At 26.6% G+C, this 15,965-nt stretch overlaps 1 protein-coding gene across 2 annotated transcripts; it reads right to left on the bottom strand.

The window, feature by feature from the left end:
- Positions 1-3,185: 3,185 nt before the first annotated feature.
- LOC130943313 (naringenin 8-dimethylallyltransferase 1, chloroplastic-like) lies at positions 3,186-15,757 on the bottom strand. Of its 2 annotated transcripts, XM_057871143.1 has the most exons (12): positions 15,577-15,757; positions 15,167-15,399; positions 14,143-14,226; positions 12,739-12,813; positions 12,355-12,438; positions 11,561-11,650; positions 7,827-7,928; positions 7,228-7,326; positions 7,068-7,139; positions 6,291-6,386; positions 4,453-4,557; positions 3,188-3,461 (listed from the first exon to the last, which is right to left on the bottom strand). In XM_057871143.1, the coding sequence occupies exons 1-12, from the start codon at positions 15,656-15,658 to the stop codon at positions 3,420-3,422; spliced, it is 1,164 nt and encodes a 387-aa protein (XP_057727126.1). In that variant the 5' UTR covers positions 15,659-15,757; the 3' UTR covers positions 3,188-3,419. The 2 variants fall into 2 exon arrangements, with proteins under 2 accessions (XP_057727134.1, XP_057727126.1); XM_057871151.1 differs by lacking the exon at positions 12,355-12,438 and having other exon boundaries at positions 3,186-3,461.
- Between the last annotated feature and the right edge of the window lie 208 nt (positions 15,758-15,965).

A 15,965-nucleotide genomic window follows, 5' to 3' on the forward strand; every position in this document is an offset into this window, starting at 1 on the left:
ACACTAAACTATTTTTATTTTCACACCATGTGCATCAATAGTACTAACATCATTGTCGCCTCTGTACTTCTTTTTCACGCTTCTCAATTTTTGTCTCTCGCTCGTCGATACATGAAACTATATCCATTTGACACAGCATTTCTATAGAGTAAATAGCCTCTCCGGCCTCTGTCCATTTTGAAAATTGACTACACGCCCCCTAACGTTTATAAATTATTAAATCGGCTCTTATCCATTTACTCCGTGATACCAATTAGCCCTTGAGTTGGTTTCTCCGTTCAAAGTCGACGGAAAATGCTGAGGTGTAACGTGCAGCCTGTGACGTGGCATTGGATCATCAAACGTGAATTGCTCTGTAGGCATGTGGACAAATAAGCCCCTGCAGACTCAGCAAAGCGACGTCGTTTTGCTTGGCATCATTTTGCTCATTGATTTAGAGTCTGGGTTGCATATTCTCAAAGGGGATAAGGAAATCAATGAAATGTGTGATAAAAAGATGGAGAATGTGGAGTCGGATTTGCTGGTTATTTACTTTGAGCATGATGTTAGTCAACCAGTATATGGGCCTGATGTTGTTGAGGTAGATTCACCTTCTTCCGATGACGGATATGAAACAACTGAAGACGAACCCTAAAAATCCCCTCCAACTGGATTAGAATCTGATAGTAGTAGTAGTGATGAGGAAGTAAATGTACAGAGGAAGAGTATGAGGAAGAAGCAGCCTAATGTGAGAATGAAAAAGGCAATGGATGCTAGACGAAAGGGTGCTAGGAAGAAGAGTTGTGTTAGACAACAGACACCTAAAAAGAAGAATGTGCCACCTGGTAGTTTTGGTGATAAGGACATGTCTCCTAGGACTAAGAAGAAGAAGGCAAAGAGGTATGTTGGAAGAAAAAGAAAACATGTTCTATCCCAACAAGAAGCAGACAATGAGCCAAACAGTGGGCCTAGTGGAGATCAAGGTAATGGGTCAGGTGATGTTGACCCAAATGATGAGGCAAGGATAAGCCCAATTCAGATCCAGTGGCTGAGGAATTGGACTCAGACCTGGAAAAGCCATATGAATATGAGTCTGAGGCATTTAATTCCCCAATTTCTAACTCAGATGAGGAGCATAAGGCAAGATATCCTGATTTCAATGAGGATGCAGAGTATGGTGAAGTTCAGTTTTAGGTTGGACAATACTTTGAGACCATGGCAATGTTCAAGCAAGCACTTAAGGATTACTTTGTATATGAGGGAAAAGAGCTTATGTATTTGAAGAATGAGCCAAAGAGGATTAGAGCAAGGTGTGCTGAAGAGGGTTGTCCATGACTGGTGTTTTGCTCTCATAATAGTCAGAGTCTAAATTTTTAAATCAAGACATTTATTGGAGAGCATAACTGTGGTAGGAATTTGAGCAGCAACATGGCTGATAGAGCTTGGGTGACAAGTAAGTTGGTAAAAAGGTTGGAATACTTGATGAAACATGACACTGTCACGGTCAAGCGTGTTTCCCACGTAGTATGGTCGGGTTTGTAGATCGACAATTGTACCTAACACAATTACGCTTAGTTATCAAAACAGAGTAACGAACACAAACAAGGTCAAAAACCGAATAATGTCACGTGTATTTCATACCTGGAATAATGAAAGTTTGCAACGCGTTGAAATATCTCCACAGCTGGTTGTATGAGTCATTCCAGTCTCCATAGATTTTGACTATTGCATTTTGCTTCGCTAGCCAAACCTTCTTATAATACACCTTGTATATGTACACTGACTCTACAGAACCTTGCAACACCTTTACGCAAATGGTCGCGTCTGGCTGAACCATGGAAAATATATGCTGGCATATGACATTACTATCAAGTTGAGCATGATCATGCGACATCGCAGTTGCCAAACAACTGTGAGGTCCGTGGTATTTTCGAATTTCCTAAAATCTTGAAGCCCTCATCTTCGCAACCTTTACCATCAAACGACTTTGGTCACCAAAAAATTTGCATCGACATACATACCAAGTTTGATCTGACTCTACCACTTTGTATTTTGTACTTCTACGCATGTTGTAGTTCTTAATAGCAAGCATCGTTGTTTCTCTATTCAAGAACTTCAAGCCAATCTCCAGCTCCATTTCACCGGTCAAAGCATAGTTGCTCGGTATGTCTTCCGCAGTTGTCGAGTTCATTGCACCAAGACTCAGTGCATGAAAGTGGTCAACAATAATGCTGCTGGAAACACCGCCTACCCCCATCATACTTACCGGTTTGGCCCGTGTTGGGATAACTCTTTCGCCATGAAGCGATTGGGTTTCAGGAACAACTTCTACTTCCTCGTCGCTATCATCCTCAATCTCATTTTCATCAGACGAATCTACCAATCCGTCAGCAATACCTTCGAGGGATGCAACATGGGTGGTGAGGGAGGGACGTCCGTAAAGATTTTCTGCATTCTATTTCAATGTCAAGAGGGCGTTAAAAGGGGGACTATGAGCCCACCAATCTTCGAAAAGGGAATGGATTCAGCCGCACCAAAATTTCAAATTTTCTCCGCATTATTCGAACTAGATGAGCTGCCACCGACATCTTAAAACTTCACACAATTGTTGCATAAATGATTACAGAAGAATCATTATCCAAAGTGGATCATCACACATAAATGTTATACCCTCAGTTGTATGAGAAATTTCTCTATTCGAACATATGATCACATATATGTGTTTAGAAACCATTTTCACAACAAAAATTAATGATATCAAGTTGTATAAAAGTGGGCTTCACGAAGAGGAAGATGAAGTAGAAGAAGAGTGGATTGGAGTTGTAACATCACTTTCGCTAGAGCAGGATTTATACTTTGGTTTCAATTTGTGTGTGGTACACACTTTTCGGCTTATTTCGTGTATGGTACACCAGAATCTAATGCCCATTTTTGTGACCTACACATTTGAGCCCATAGTTAATAATTTTCAATGAAATTTGTTATTTCCATTTTATCTCTATTGATATTCAAAATCGCTCTCTGTTGGGCTTGGGTTTTTGGAGCTAACAATTATTTCTTCTTAAAATGTTAGTAACTGTGCCTCTTGATACTTCATGACTCTCCCTATATATGATGTTTATATAATGTTTTTCAAGTAGTTCACATTATATTTGTATTTGTTCTTGATCGAAAAGCTAGTTTCATGCATGCAATGAATTTTTGGAATTTTGTCTTTAGATGTTTTTTTATTTATGCACATGTATGATGAAACTTTTCCTATCCAAAATTATAAGACATACATCCAAATATTTTCCATTTGATACTAAAGCAAAGCTATTAATTGATGTAAAAGGATAATTACTAAGTTTATATATATGAATATATAATCAACCTAACCAAGATTATTAGCATATAGAAAAGTTTGCACTATTTATTGTATTAATAATACTTGTGCATCTTCATCTCACGAAAAGTATAAGGATGTTCTCCACAAAAAGAAGCTGAAAAAATAAAATAAAACATGTGAATTAGCAATAATCATATTCACATGCATTCATAACTTTGATCAACATTGACTTTCAAAGGCATGATAGTTGATAGATCTCTTTTGGATAGCATCATTCAATCATGTAATAAATTAAATTGATTGAGTAGTTATATAAAAGTACTTGTCTATTTAAACATCATAGCACCAAAATCGCTAAACCATAAATCCCTTTTTTACTTATTTTTCAAAATATTAATGCTATTTGGACAAAAAATAATCAGCTTAAATAACTTAAATTTATTTTATTTAATATTTATTTATTATAGAATATATTAAATAAAATAAAAAATATTAAATTTTGGCTATTTTTGCTAATATTTTTTTGTTATAAAATATTTTTATTCTCCAAACAAATAACAGATTCTAGTAATATTTAATAAATACTAAATAAAATAATTTTAGATTGGTTGAACAAATTTTTTATTATTTTTCAAATATTATTATATTAAAAAAATAATATTTATACATTAAAAATTAGTTACTAAATTAGTTATTTATGTATTTCTGTTTAATACATATGTATGCAGTTTAATTTATTATTAGAAAAAATATTATTTGCATATTAAAATCAACCACTAAAATTAGCCATAATATATTTGTATAAAATACATGTATAACTAATTTATTTTTAATGTATATTTTATATTTTAATGTGTATTTTATTCTGCTGACTAATTTTGGTGGTTAATTTTAACATATATTTAGTACGGTTATATTTTTAATATATATTTTATATTTTAATGTGTATTATACACTAATAATTAATTTTAATAATTGATTTTTATATACACCTAATATAATTGTATGAAAAATATTCTATCAAAAAAATTGTATTAAAAATATATGGTCAACTTATCATCATGTAAATTCCATTATGAAACATATTGGCTTCACCTAGAAAACTAATTTCTCATATTTGTTTAGAGTGTAAAGTTATTGCATACCTTATAGATAAACATATAAAAGGATTGGGAAGCATCTTTGTTCTTTAAATCCACAGAATCAGCACGATACCAAAAGATCAAAGCCATGATGCCATGTGTTATGACCTAACAAATTGAATGATACAATACAATCAAAACTTTATTACAATAATAATGAAGTAATCCTATTTTCACTTGATATTAGTGAACATGATTATGGAGGTTCAAATAAAGTACATACGTCTACATGGGAAAATTAAAATAATTGGTTAGTAAATTAGAGTCTTAAACTCCTTTTTTCGTGTTAAATGAATTGATGAAAAAATGTAAGGTCCAAAGTATTTCAAATTAATATTTTAATATGTACTATAACAGATATATATATAATTCAAAACATTTCTTTTAATATATTTTAGGAGTTACATAGGATTAAAATTTTACTATTTAATTGGCAAAATTAGGAGATTGAGGAAGGCCACTTAACCTAACATAAAACAATTTATCTATTTATAAGGTATTGTAAAATAAAATATTTTTCGTGGAACTTCTACCTCAAATAGCTATTAAATTTAAAGAAAAAAATATTATTTTTGTTCTTAAAATTTGAAATATTTTATTTTTATCCAAAATATTTTCTTTCGTCTTATTTTAGTCCTCTACTCATAATAACTTTTTTTTGCTAAAAACACACTTTCATCTATTGTGAGTTTTTAGATATTAACAAAAATTATAATTATAGTGATTATACTGGTCGATATAGTGATTTGAGAATGAAAATAACAGAATAAAAAAAAGAAGAAACAATTTTAATTTTGACTAAAAAAACTAAAATAGGACGAAACAAAATATTTAAAAAGAAAATAAGATATTTTAAATATTAAAAATAAAATTAGAATTTAACCTAAATATTAGTACTAAAATAATACTTTATCCAAATATAAATGTGTTAAAAAGTGATTTTCGTCCACAAAGTTTTTTTTTTTTTAATATTAGGAGAATGGAAAACCCCTCTCCCCAAAGAAGCACTTGTGACATGAGTTTAAGTACTAGATGATATGATCCCCAGATAAATAAGAGGGCAAATGGATATTTGAAGTTAAAAGAAAGAAAATTATTATATTTTTTATTTTTTTATCCAGTTTCTTCTATAATAACCCTAAAGAACTCCGTTAGGTAATCAATACCCAATTAGCCAACTACTAGCCAACTCATTATTAATTAGTAATTTTGATTTTTTTTTAAATTATTATTAATTAGTAATTGTTTAAATTTTATTTTTTAAAAAATATAAAATTAATAATTATTAATTCTAGTTGTTTAAAGTTAGTTGATTAGAAATTATTTATTCATACTTTTTCTATAATAAAAAAAGATTTATTCAATCTAACTATTGGTAAGAAAAGGAAGGCAAATTGATAGAGATGTTTTCTAAATTATTAAATGGAGATCTGTAATGAAAATAAAGCAAAAAAAAAGGGCATATTTTTTTAAAGGAGGAGAAGGGGATCAAACTCATAGATATCTATTAATTATTATCATCTCGACTAGTCATTTTTAATCTTAAGTTAAACAAAATAATAAATTTTGAAATTTATTGAAGTATTCTAATTGAAAATAAAGCATTAGCCTTTAAGGAGATAATTTTGAAATTATGGGGAAAAATGAGATTTTGTTGTTGAAAGTGGATAAAATAAAGAAAATGGAAATTTATTTATCAATAACATTAACCAAACTTCTAGTTATTTGAATAAAATTCCAATCTATGTCCCAAGAAAAAACAACAACAATAATAAATTTCAAAAGAAAAATAAATATTAGACCTCCAAAATTATAAGTTATACAAGTGAATAGCACATTACCGTGAAAATTTTACTCCATAAGAAGGGAGATGTTGCTCCCATGATAATGGCAATTCCATAAGCCATTTCAAGAAGTATAACACATGACCAGAATACCTAAAACAAGATTAATAAAAAAGGAATTTAGAAATATGATAGCATGATATTATATAGAATTTAATTTTAATGTATTAATAGTATAAAATATTTTACATAATCTTTTAATTATATTTGTTTTTTAGATAATTATTTACGCAGTTAATATAAAAAAAAGTTACTCTTTTTAATGTAGTATTATATAATTGAATATACGTAGGTAGTATTTGTTTTGAGGTACTGGGACGAAAATTGAGAGACTAAAATTTAGTATTATGTTTTGTTGGTCCAAAGATTAGTATTAAAATTTCAGTTTCTGTTTCTAAAATTTCAGTATTTCATAATACTTCAAAAAAGTGGGAACACAGGAGATTGAAATTTTTTATGACAGAGACTGAAACTTTAATAACATTTTATACCTAAAATATCTACATTTCAATTAATTAATTTTAACTTTATTCTTTATGCAAATTAAATTAGAGTTTCATCCTTATCTTAATCTCTATCTCCCATTTTACACCAAATATAATACTAAAATTTATTTTCGTCTCTGTCTTTCAATTTCTATCTCTTAATTTTATAATCTCTTAATTTCTATTTCTCTTCTAAATACTACGGTATAAAATTGATTTATACTAATAATGTATCAAAATTAAATTCATATAACATAATGAGGAGGTATTGCAAGAGATGAGAAAATACCTGCTTTGGACCAAAGTGTACCGACAAAGTTTGTAAACCTGTTCCTTTGTCTCCTTCAAGGTCAGGTATTTCCTATTTTATCCCAACAAATATTGTATATTAAGAGAGAAAATTAAAGCAAAAGACATATTATTAGTGTTAATATATATAAGTTTATTACCTTTAGTAACAACATGATCACTAAATAGTAAACGGTCATGACCACACTGGCAAAGACTATTGATCTTGGAAATATAGTTGTCTTCTCCAGAACATAGGTCTACAAACAAAGATTACATTTGAACACAGATATATTAGACTTCTTTGAACACCAATTTGCTACATTTGAAAATTGAATTAGGCATTAACTCTAGTATTGTACTACTTTTAACTTAAAATTTTTGGGACTAGCAATTTTTAATATTTTTTACTATCATTTAGCCAGTATAAATATTAAATTATTTTTAATAAATAAATTTTATTAATTTATGTGTGTAATTTCTAAAAAACATAGATGTAAACTATATTAATTCATATAATTATATATATAAAATTTTAGTAAATATAGGTACAAATTATATACTTTTTATATGTAAAATATCTGTAAATATAAATACAAACTATTGCTAGATAAATATTGACAAAAAATAATAATATTTAGTTATTTACTAACTATGTAACATTGCTTCGAAAATAAAATGTGAAATTTTTTTTACAATGCACATGAAAAAACTAGTTATATGGCTCTAAAGAGAGCATAATAATTATGTAAAGTAATACCTTGATATGAAGAAAAGGTGCAAGAATATTTGCTATTAAGTTAGCTGGTACAGTTGACAATAGTGTAGGAATTGTAGATTGCTTCCATCTTAATAGTGGCAACTGAAAGTTTTTAGATATAACATAGTTATAATATAAAAACAAGCAATAATATATGTATTCATCACCATAAAAGATAAATTGCTAGCCCAGAAGAGATAAATTTTGAGCTCACAAATTTTTAATACTTAGCCTTTCCTCTTTTTTGGGTCTCATTATTTTCTCCTAACTAATCCAAATCATGCACCTCTTTCTACCCTTCTCACAACACCAATATTGTGAAAAATTACTATGAAATTTTGATAGTGACTAGTATTTTTTTTACTTTACTATTTGTTCTGACAGTATAAATTATGTATGGCATAAAAAAATTATAAAATTAAATTATTTTTGTAAAAAAATTATAGATTGACAAAAGTTTCTGGCTAAAGAAATCAACGTATCTGTAGATAAAAAATCAAATAATAAGATTTTTAGTTATTATTTTTATATGAAAAGATCTAATTTTTTATTAATAATTAATTTTAACATTCGTTATCTAAAATTTAAAATAATTTAATGTGTATACTTTTATATTTAATTAGGTGTTAATTCTGTTGTACAAATAGAAATAATTAATTTTTATATTTGCTATTTAAAAATAATATTTTTTTCTTTATGTATATAAAAATATAATTATATATTAGCATAAAAAAATTATACTGATAGTTATAAAATTAACTCAAAATTATTTTTTTTAAATAATTGAATCTTAATTTTAACTTTTAATTATAACATTACTATTATCTCTAAATTATATGTAATAAACTATTAAAAAGAAGAGAAATAAAAATATAAATTAAAAAGATAAGTCATAAAAAATTAAAACTAAATAAAAAATTAAAAAAATATGTATATAATAATAATAATATTTTTTATTTGAATTATATTATTTTGTTAATTTTATTTTCTGTAGAACAGAAAGATAGAAAAAATAGAGAATGAGAGAAAAAAGAGAAAAAGATAAAGATGAAGAATGAGAGTGAGAGTTCGTTAATTTTGGAATTAAAACTTTTATTTTAATTATAAAAAATATTGAATGACATATTTTGATTTGTCAGATTACTAATATAAAATATAAATTATATATAGAGTAAAAATGGTAGCGAGAAATAAAAAAAATGGAGAGAGGTAGATGAGAGAATTTAGGAAGAGAGTTTATTAATTTTGAAAAAAACATTTTCTCTCAATTTTAATAAGAGAGTGTCATGTGACACATTTGATTATTAAATTAGATAGTAATATATAATACATAAAAAAATTTAATTAAAGAATGTCATGTTACATATTTTGATTGTCAAATTAGTAATTAGTTATTGATATTGATAATTGATAATGATATATAAAATAGATAGAGTGGTTGAAGGATTGAGAGAAATAGAGAAAGGAAGAGGGAGGATGGGAAAACTCTTTAATTTTAGAGGGAAATATTTAATTTCAATTGCAATGAGAGAGTAACATGTGACACATTTCGGTTGTAAAATTAGTAAAGAGGAGGAAAGAATTCTTTAATTTTGGAGAGAAATATTCAATTTCAATTACAATAAGAGAGTGATATATAATACATTTTAGTTGTAAAATTAATAAGGATAAGAGGAGAATTTTTTAATTTTAGAAAAAAAATAATTTCAATTATAATAAAAAAATTATATATGATATATTTTAATTATAAAATTAAAAATATATAATAGATAATAGATGAGTTTGGCCATTTAAGACAAAAGAGAGTATTAATTTGAAATTGCTTTAACTATTGTTCTAATAAAAATATGTTTGCCTTCATTTAGGTCAGATTTCTCTGCCAACTTTAAATTTTCTGCTGGATTTGCTCTTTAATTAGATTCAAAGGGGTCTTTTTAGATTTATTAACAATAAATCGTAGACCTAAATATTTATTCAAAACTCCAATATGATCAATATTCATCATGGTTGTCAATTGCATCCGGATGCAGTTATGGGTGTTATTATTAAAGAAAATTGCTGACTTGTATAGATCTAATTTTTGTCTATTAATTTTTTTATAATCTACTAATAATTGAAGGATTTTATCATAATTTTTCGAGTTAAGTGAGATTTTGGTTTCTAAGAGATAAGTCAAAAAATTTTTTGTTTTCAACCTTTTTTTCATATAAAATTCTCTCTAAGATTTAAAATCAAGTTTTAAAATCGTCATTTTTACTTTAAATCCTAAAATTTTGGTTCAAATTACCCATAACAAAAAAAATATAAAATAAAATAAAAAAATAAGAAAAAGAGCGTGTTTCTGTTCCTGTAAAGAAAGAAGGGAAGAAGAAGAAGAAGGAAGAAAAGAAGAAGAAGAAGATATCTACGATCTATCTCTGTCTCTGCTTTCGCCGCTATTTCCGTACAATTTTGGTCCTTAAAGTAAGGACAATTTTAAAATCAAGTTAAACCTTAGGGACAATTTTGTATACAAAAAAAGTTGAAGACGAAAAAAATTTTCGGTTTATACCTTAGTGACCAAAATCGTACTTAATCCTAATTTTTCTCAAAAACCTTTCGAAAAATAATTTATTTGTTGGTAAAGAATAAATAGTTGATAATAGGACACCTCTTACTGAATTTTTTGAATTAGTCTATTTTATTCTATCTTATATAATAAAAAAGAGTTCTTTTGCACAAAATAAAAAGAAATATTAGAATAGAGAATCTCCTTAACTAAAACCTCTAGATAATTTGAAAAAAAAATCATAGAGTTGATGTTCCGCAACTATGGATAAAGAAACTGATGTGACTAATTCACCAATTCAACCTATCCACTTAGTCTAAAAACTTTTAGACTAAGTTTTTCCATAATAAATCAATCCATTTCCATTTGAAGACTTTTCTTATTTTTTAAAAGATGCATACCTTTATAAGCTATCAAAATATTATTTGAAATTAGTTGGCCCTTCAAAAATACACTTTGATTTGGACTAATTAATTTCATACAGCCTTATAATCTATATGAGCTATAATTTTAAATATAATTTTTAAAAGACGGTAGATAAACTAATTGGCCTAACCTAGGTATAGTTAAAACCTTTGAGAATTCTCTTCGTTAAAGAAGTTTTTGATAGCATGGAATACATCACCACCAACTAACAATAAAACTCAAAAGAATTTTGCAATCATCTATTCTCTCTTAGAGTAATATGAGAGTGGACACTAAACATAGAAAAATAGATTCTCTTAATTGTTAAAAAAATTAAAAAAATAAAATGTGATCTTTAATTTTTTATTATTTATTTATTTTTTTTTGTTCGTCTCACTTATAAAATTAACGATGAAAGATTATATTTTAATCTCTTAATTATTAAAAAAAATAAAAAGGATCAATTTCTCTAAATTTAACCCTCTCTTAACCTCCTACAAAGAAATATGTCTTTGCAGCTTATGGCCGAGTTACTAGAGGTGATATCACCATTATTTCCGACCAACCTTCAAGTTTTGTTCCTCTGATCCTTGTTTTAAATTTTTTGTAAAAAAATTGTATTGTCTCCCTTCTTTATCACCCATATAAAAAAAAATCACTAGTGCCTTTCAAATGTTTACATAGGACCTTTAATAATAAGTAAATGTAAGTATATGTGAGAATAAATATAATAATAATTAAAAATAAAATTTTATTTACATCAATACAAAAATGAACTTACATTAATTGAATAACCTGTCATTCCCACAAAATAGATCAGGAGACACCAAAGCAATGGCTTTGATCTTGATATTCCCGCAAGTCCAAAACTCTGTAAAAAAAAATGTTTGGAGATAATTTATACGTACAAATTGGTTGTTTTATATATCTTATAATTACAATGTAGATATTTTTGATAGGTAACTAAAATAAATATAATTTTATTTTATAATTATAATTATAACGTAGATATTTAATTCGATTTTTTTTTTCGGGTCACTTCGAATCAGGTTAAAGTAGACCTCTTTTTAAAGTCGGATCTAAATCTACTTAAATTCGGCTCGACGTAATCCAAAAATATTACTATAAGATACAAGTAAATCTCACCAATCAATGAGAGATTAAAAACAAAGGTTAAGAAAATAATTAAAATAAATTCTAATTTATAATTTTCGAAGAAGATGATGATATTATGTTTTTGTGAAGAGTAAAGCTATTTGCGCCTTTCTTACCAATATATTTTTTTATTCTCTTTATAAAAATTTTATAACTACCAGTAATAAATATAAGGATATTTTTGTTTGAAAACTAAATTCAACATTAAAAATGATTTTAAACATAAAAAAAATTAGAGATGATTTTAATTTTCATCAGCCAAATTAAATCAGTAAATAGTATTTTAATTTTTGTAGTATAATAAGGAATAATACTTTATCCGAAATTATATTGCCACATTGTACTGAAATTGAAATTTAATTTAGAAGATATGATAGACATTGATATGCTGATAAAAGTAATAAATCAATTATAACGTACCATAAATAAACATGATATAGAGATAATGACTCCAGTTTTGTATGAAATTTTTCCAGATGCCAAAGGACGATATGGCTTGTTAATCTATAATAATAATAATAAAACATATAACATTAATTAGTATAGAAAAGTAAGACATACCATAAACAAAGTAATAAGCTAGAATGTGTATGTAAAAAAATATTTTAATGCATTAATAGTGAAAAATAGATTATACTATCGTCCAAATATATCTGTTCGTTTAAATTATCATTTACATGATTGATATAAAATATTTATTTTTGTTAATATGATATTATGTAATCGGATATACAATTTACGCTGATAATACAACAAAACTAAAATTACAAAATCTAAAATTTCAAAAGGCCAAGAAGTTCATACCTTGTCTGTTTCAGGATCAGATAATTGATTTACGCCAACTACATACCAATGCATGAAAATGATAGGAATGATATACTGAGGAAAAAAAAAAGGTTAATTAATAAAACACTTCTGAAGTTATAATTAATAATCATATCTTCTAAGAGAAAAAAAACTTTTCATCTTCTAGAATCATTGAAAAGAAAGAAAAGAAAAAGTGAAAACTCAAGTGTAGTCGACTTCACGTGAAGTTGATGGTTGAGAGTTGTTAGATAAAAATTTAGTCAAATTAATCAAATTATCTAATGGCTCTCAGCTATCAACTTCACGTGAAAACAATTGTACCTAAATTTTCACAAAAAAAAAAAGTTAAGAAATATTACAAAGTAATATACATATTATTTTGGGGTTGTTTTCATCTCCCTATCAAGATTCGTAGAAGCGTTCCAATAAAAATATTGTATTTAAAGTAAAAATACTAAAGAAAAATAATTGTGATTCATAATTTATTTTTCTAATTATTCTCTTCATTATATAAAAAAACCTTGAATCTCTTTCATTTTTTATTATTTAAAAAAAACATATAGAGTCGACTTTTGCTCATTTAAATATTAGAAAGATAATTATAAACATGCATCATCATGACTTCCAATTGTTTTTATTTTTAGTATTCAAAATTGGTCATTAATAAGTGAGAAAAAATTGGCTTTTATATTATAAAAAAAATACAAGAAATATATATAATAAGTAGTATAAAGAATTTTTTTTTTAAAAGAAATACCTTTCTCACCATTTGGCACTTGAAATCTGAAACATTTTAATTATTTTAATGTATTGTTTTAAATGGTAAAATAGTAGTTAGTTGTTCTTCATTCAACTACTATATTTTTTAAAAGAATGACAAATTTGAATTTTGTAAAGATATATTTAATAATAACAAATATTTGGTTTGGTAAGAGAACTTTATATATTATTGATCATGTCTATAAACTTTCATGTGAATATAAAATCATTTGACATATTTTTTTAAATCAAACTATTGACTCTAATATAAAAGATTAAAACATTTGATAGATATACTATTTTAGACATCAAAATATGATAATGAATTGTGATTATATTTTTTTACCAATATATCATCCTTCTGCAAATTTATTATTAAAATACCTCAATTTTCATACTATATTTAGTTATACAAAAAAAATGTATGTAAAATTATAACAATTTGATGGTAAGTTTGTAAAAGAATGGAAAATCAATAAAAAAAGGCAATAAATTATTTCTGAATGCAAGATGATATTATTTATGGTATAGGAAGGGTGAAGTGATAAGAGATTTTGCTGGCTAGTGTACATAATTAAGATCCTAATTAAATATTAATCTAACTTATAAACAATAATTGTGATATAGAAGGATGAAGCTCACCTTGAATAAGCCAAGAAAAAACTTTGGAGATATATCTGATAAATTTTCCACTGCAAGGACCGATGCCGAACATATGCTCATTAACTGACCGGACATAAAAAAAATATTAAACTCATAAGTCTCTGAGCCATTCAACGCAACGAATAAAGAAAAAATATAGGTAAACAATGAAAATATTAAATAATGTGAATAATTGATATATCGGATGTTTAATTTATTAGATGTGCAGATGATTATTCTAATATTAAGATTTAGGTGAGTATTTTAAAGTGTAGCGTGTTTTACTTGAATTGAGCCAATTTAAAAGTCCATTGTTTATATTGTTCAAAAAAATCATTGGTTACTTAGGCTCAGTTTCGATAACCAACTTAATTAAGCTCTTTTTGATAAAATAATTTAAACAATAAATGATTCTGTTAAAAGTAATTTATAAATAAGTTATTTTGTGTTTGGATTTTTAACTCTAAAAGTGTTTATTTTATAGAAATGTGATGAAAAATAAAAATATTATGAGAGAAGTCATTTTTTTAACTTCTCTATATAAACTCCTAAATAGCTTTTTAGAAAGTTGTAATTTGATTTTAAAAATTGTACCAGATATTAATACTACTATTTTTCATAAGTCAAAAGTAAAAAAAAAAGTTATTTCTAAAGTTTTTAAAACGGGCCCTTAACATAACATCTAATTAAATAAATATATTAAAGAAAATGCTAGGGGACAATGATTTTATTGAACAATATGAACAACCACCAATCAAATAAAAACACACTACACCTCTAAATTAACCTTCTAAATTTTAATATTAAAATAACTATCCATACACTAATAAAATAAACATCCGATATATTTATTATTTACATTATTTAATATTTTCATTGTTCACCTATACTTTTCCATATATTAATTAAAAAAATGTTTTCAACTATTCCAACCGAACCCACCCATACCCTTTATTATGAAAATGGACAATATTAACAAGTGTGTAGTATAGCATTTAAGGTTGCTTGTGATTTGTGAACTAACCACAGTAATTAAATAATAAGAGACAGTAAAGTTTTGGACAGTATGCATGATATCCTTCATAGACTTGATCCAAATGCTTTCTGTATCATACGGTTCTGAAGTTGCTTTTATTAAAAAATTTCGTCTCTTGGGTTTATGAGGTGTGGATCCTCCATGAATGAATTCGTAAGAATGGTTCCAGTTATGGACTTTTCTGTTCTTGTGCCATAAACCTCTTGCTGTTGCAACTGAACCTAAACAACCAACCCAATTTTATGTTGTACATATAACAAAGACTCACATGTAATTAAATTCATATAAAATTAATAATTATTGTTAAATAATTTAATAAATTTGACTAAATTATTATTTAATAAATATAATTACACTTGAGTTTTTATTTAAACAGAAAGAAAAGGAAAAAGTGGTACCAGTTGTGATGGAAAGTGATGATGATGGAGTAGGATGAGGAAATGGTGATGTGCCAAGAAGCAGCCTGGAAGTTGAAGCCATTCGGAATCAACGAATTTTGGATCACTTGCAATCAATTATATTAAGACATGAAAGTTGTGTTTATCATGCCACAACATTTGTATACACTTGTCCTGCTACTTATATATATAATTTGGGAAAAATTTTAAGTGTATTACGACGGGGGTATTCTAGTTGTTTTAACCGTTGATTTTAATTAATATATATTATAGAAGAGTTTTAAGTATACAAAAAATATTAGTATTTCAGTTATTTTAAACGTTGATTTAAATTATAAAAAATATATATAATTGTACAGAATGCTTCTGATACGGGTTGAGAGGAGGAT

Source organism: Arachis stenosperma, chromosome 1 (genome assembly GCF_014773155.1).
Source record: "Arachis stenosperma cultivar V10309 chromosome 1, arast.V10309.gnm1.PFL2, whole genome shotgun sequence".
Taxonomy (NCBI): domain Eukaryota; kingdom Viridiplantae; phylum Streptophyta; class Magnoliopsida; order Fabales; family Fabaceae; genus Arachis; species Arachis stenosperma.

Excerpts from the sequence above, each read along its gene's own strand:
- LOC130943313 (XM_057871143.1), bottom strand. The coding sequence starts at position 15,658 with ATGGCTTCAACTTCCAGGCTGCTTCTTGGCACATCACCATTTCCTCAT. Across the intron at positions 12,814-14,142 it reads TTTTTCTTGGCTTATTCAAG|TATATCATTCCTATCATTTT; the intron begins GTGAGCTTCATC and ends TTTTTTCCTCAG. Across the intron at positions 11,651-12,354 it reads CTATATCATGTTTATTTATG|AGTTTTGGACTTGCGGGAAT; the intron begins GTACGTTATAAT and ends TTTTTTTTACAG.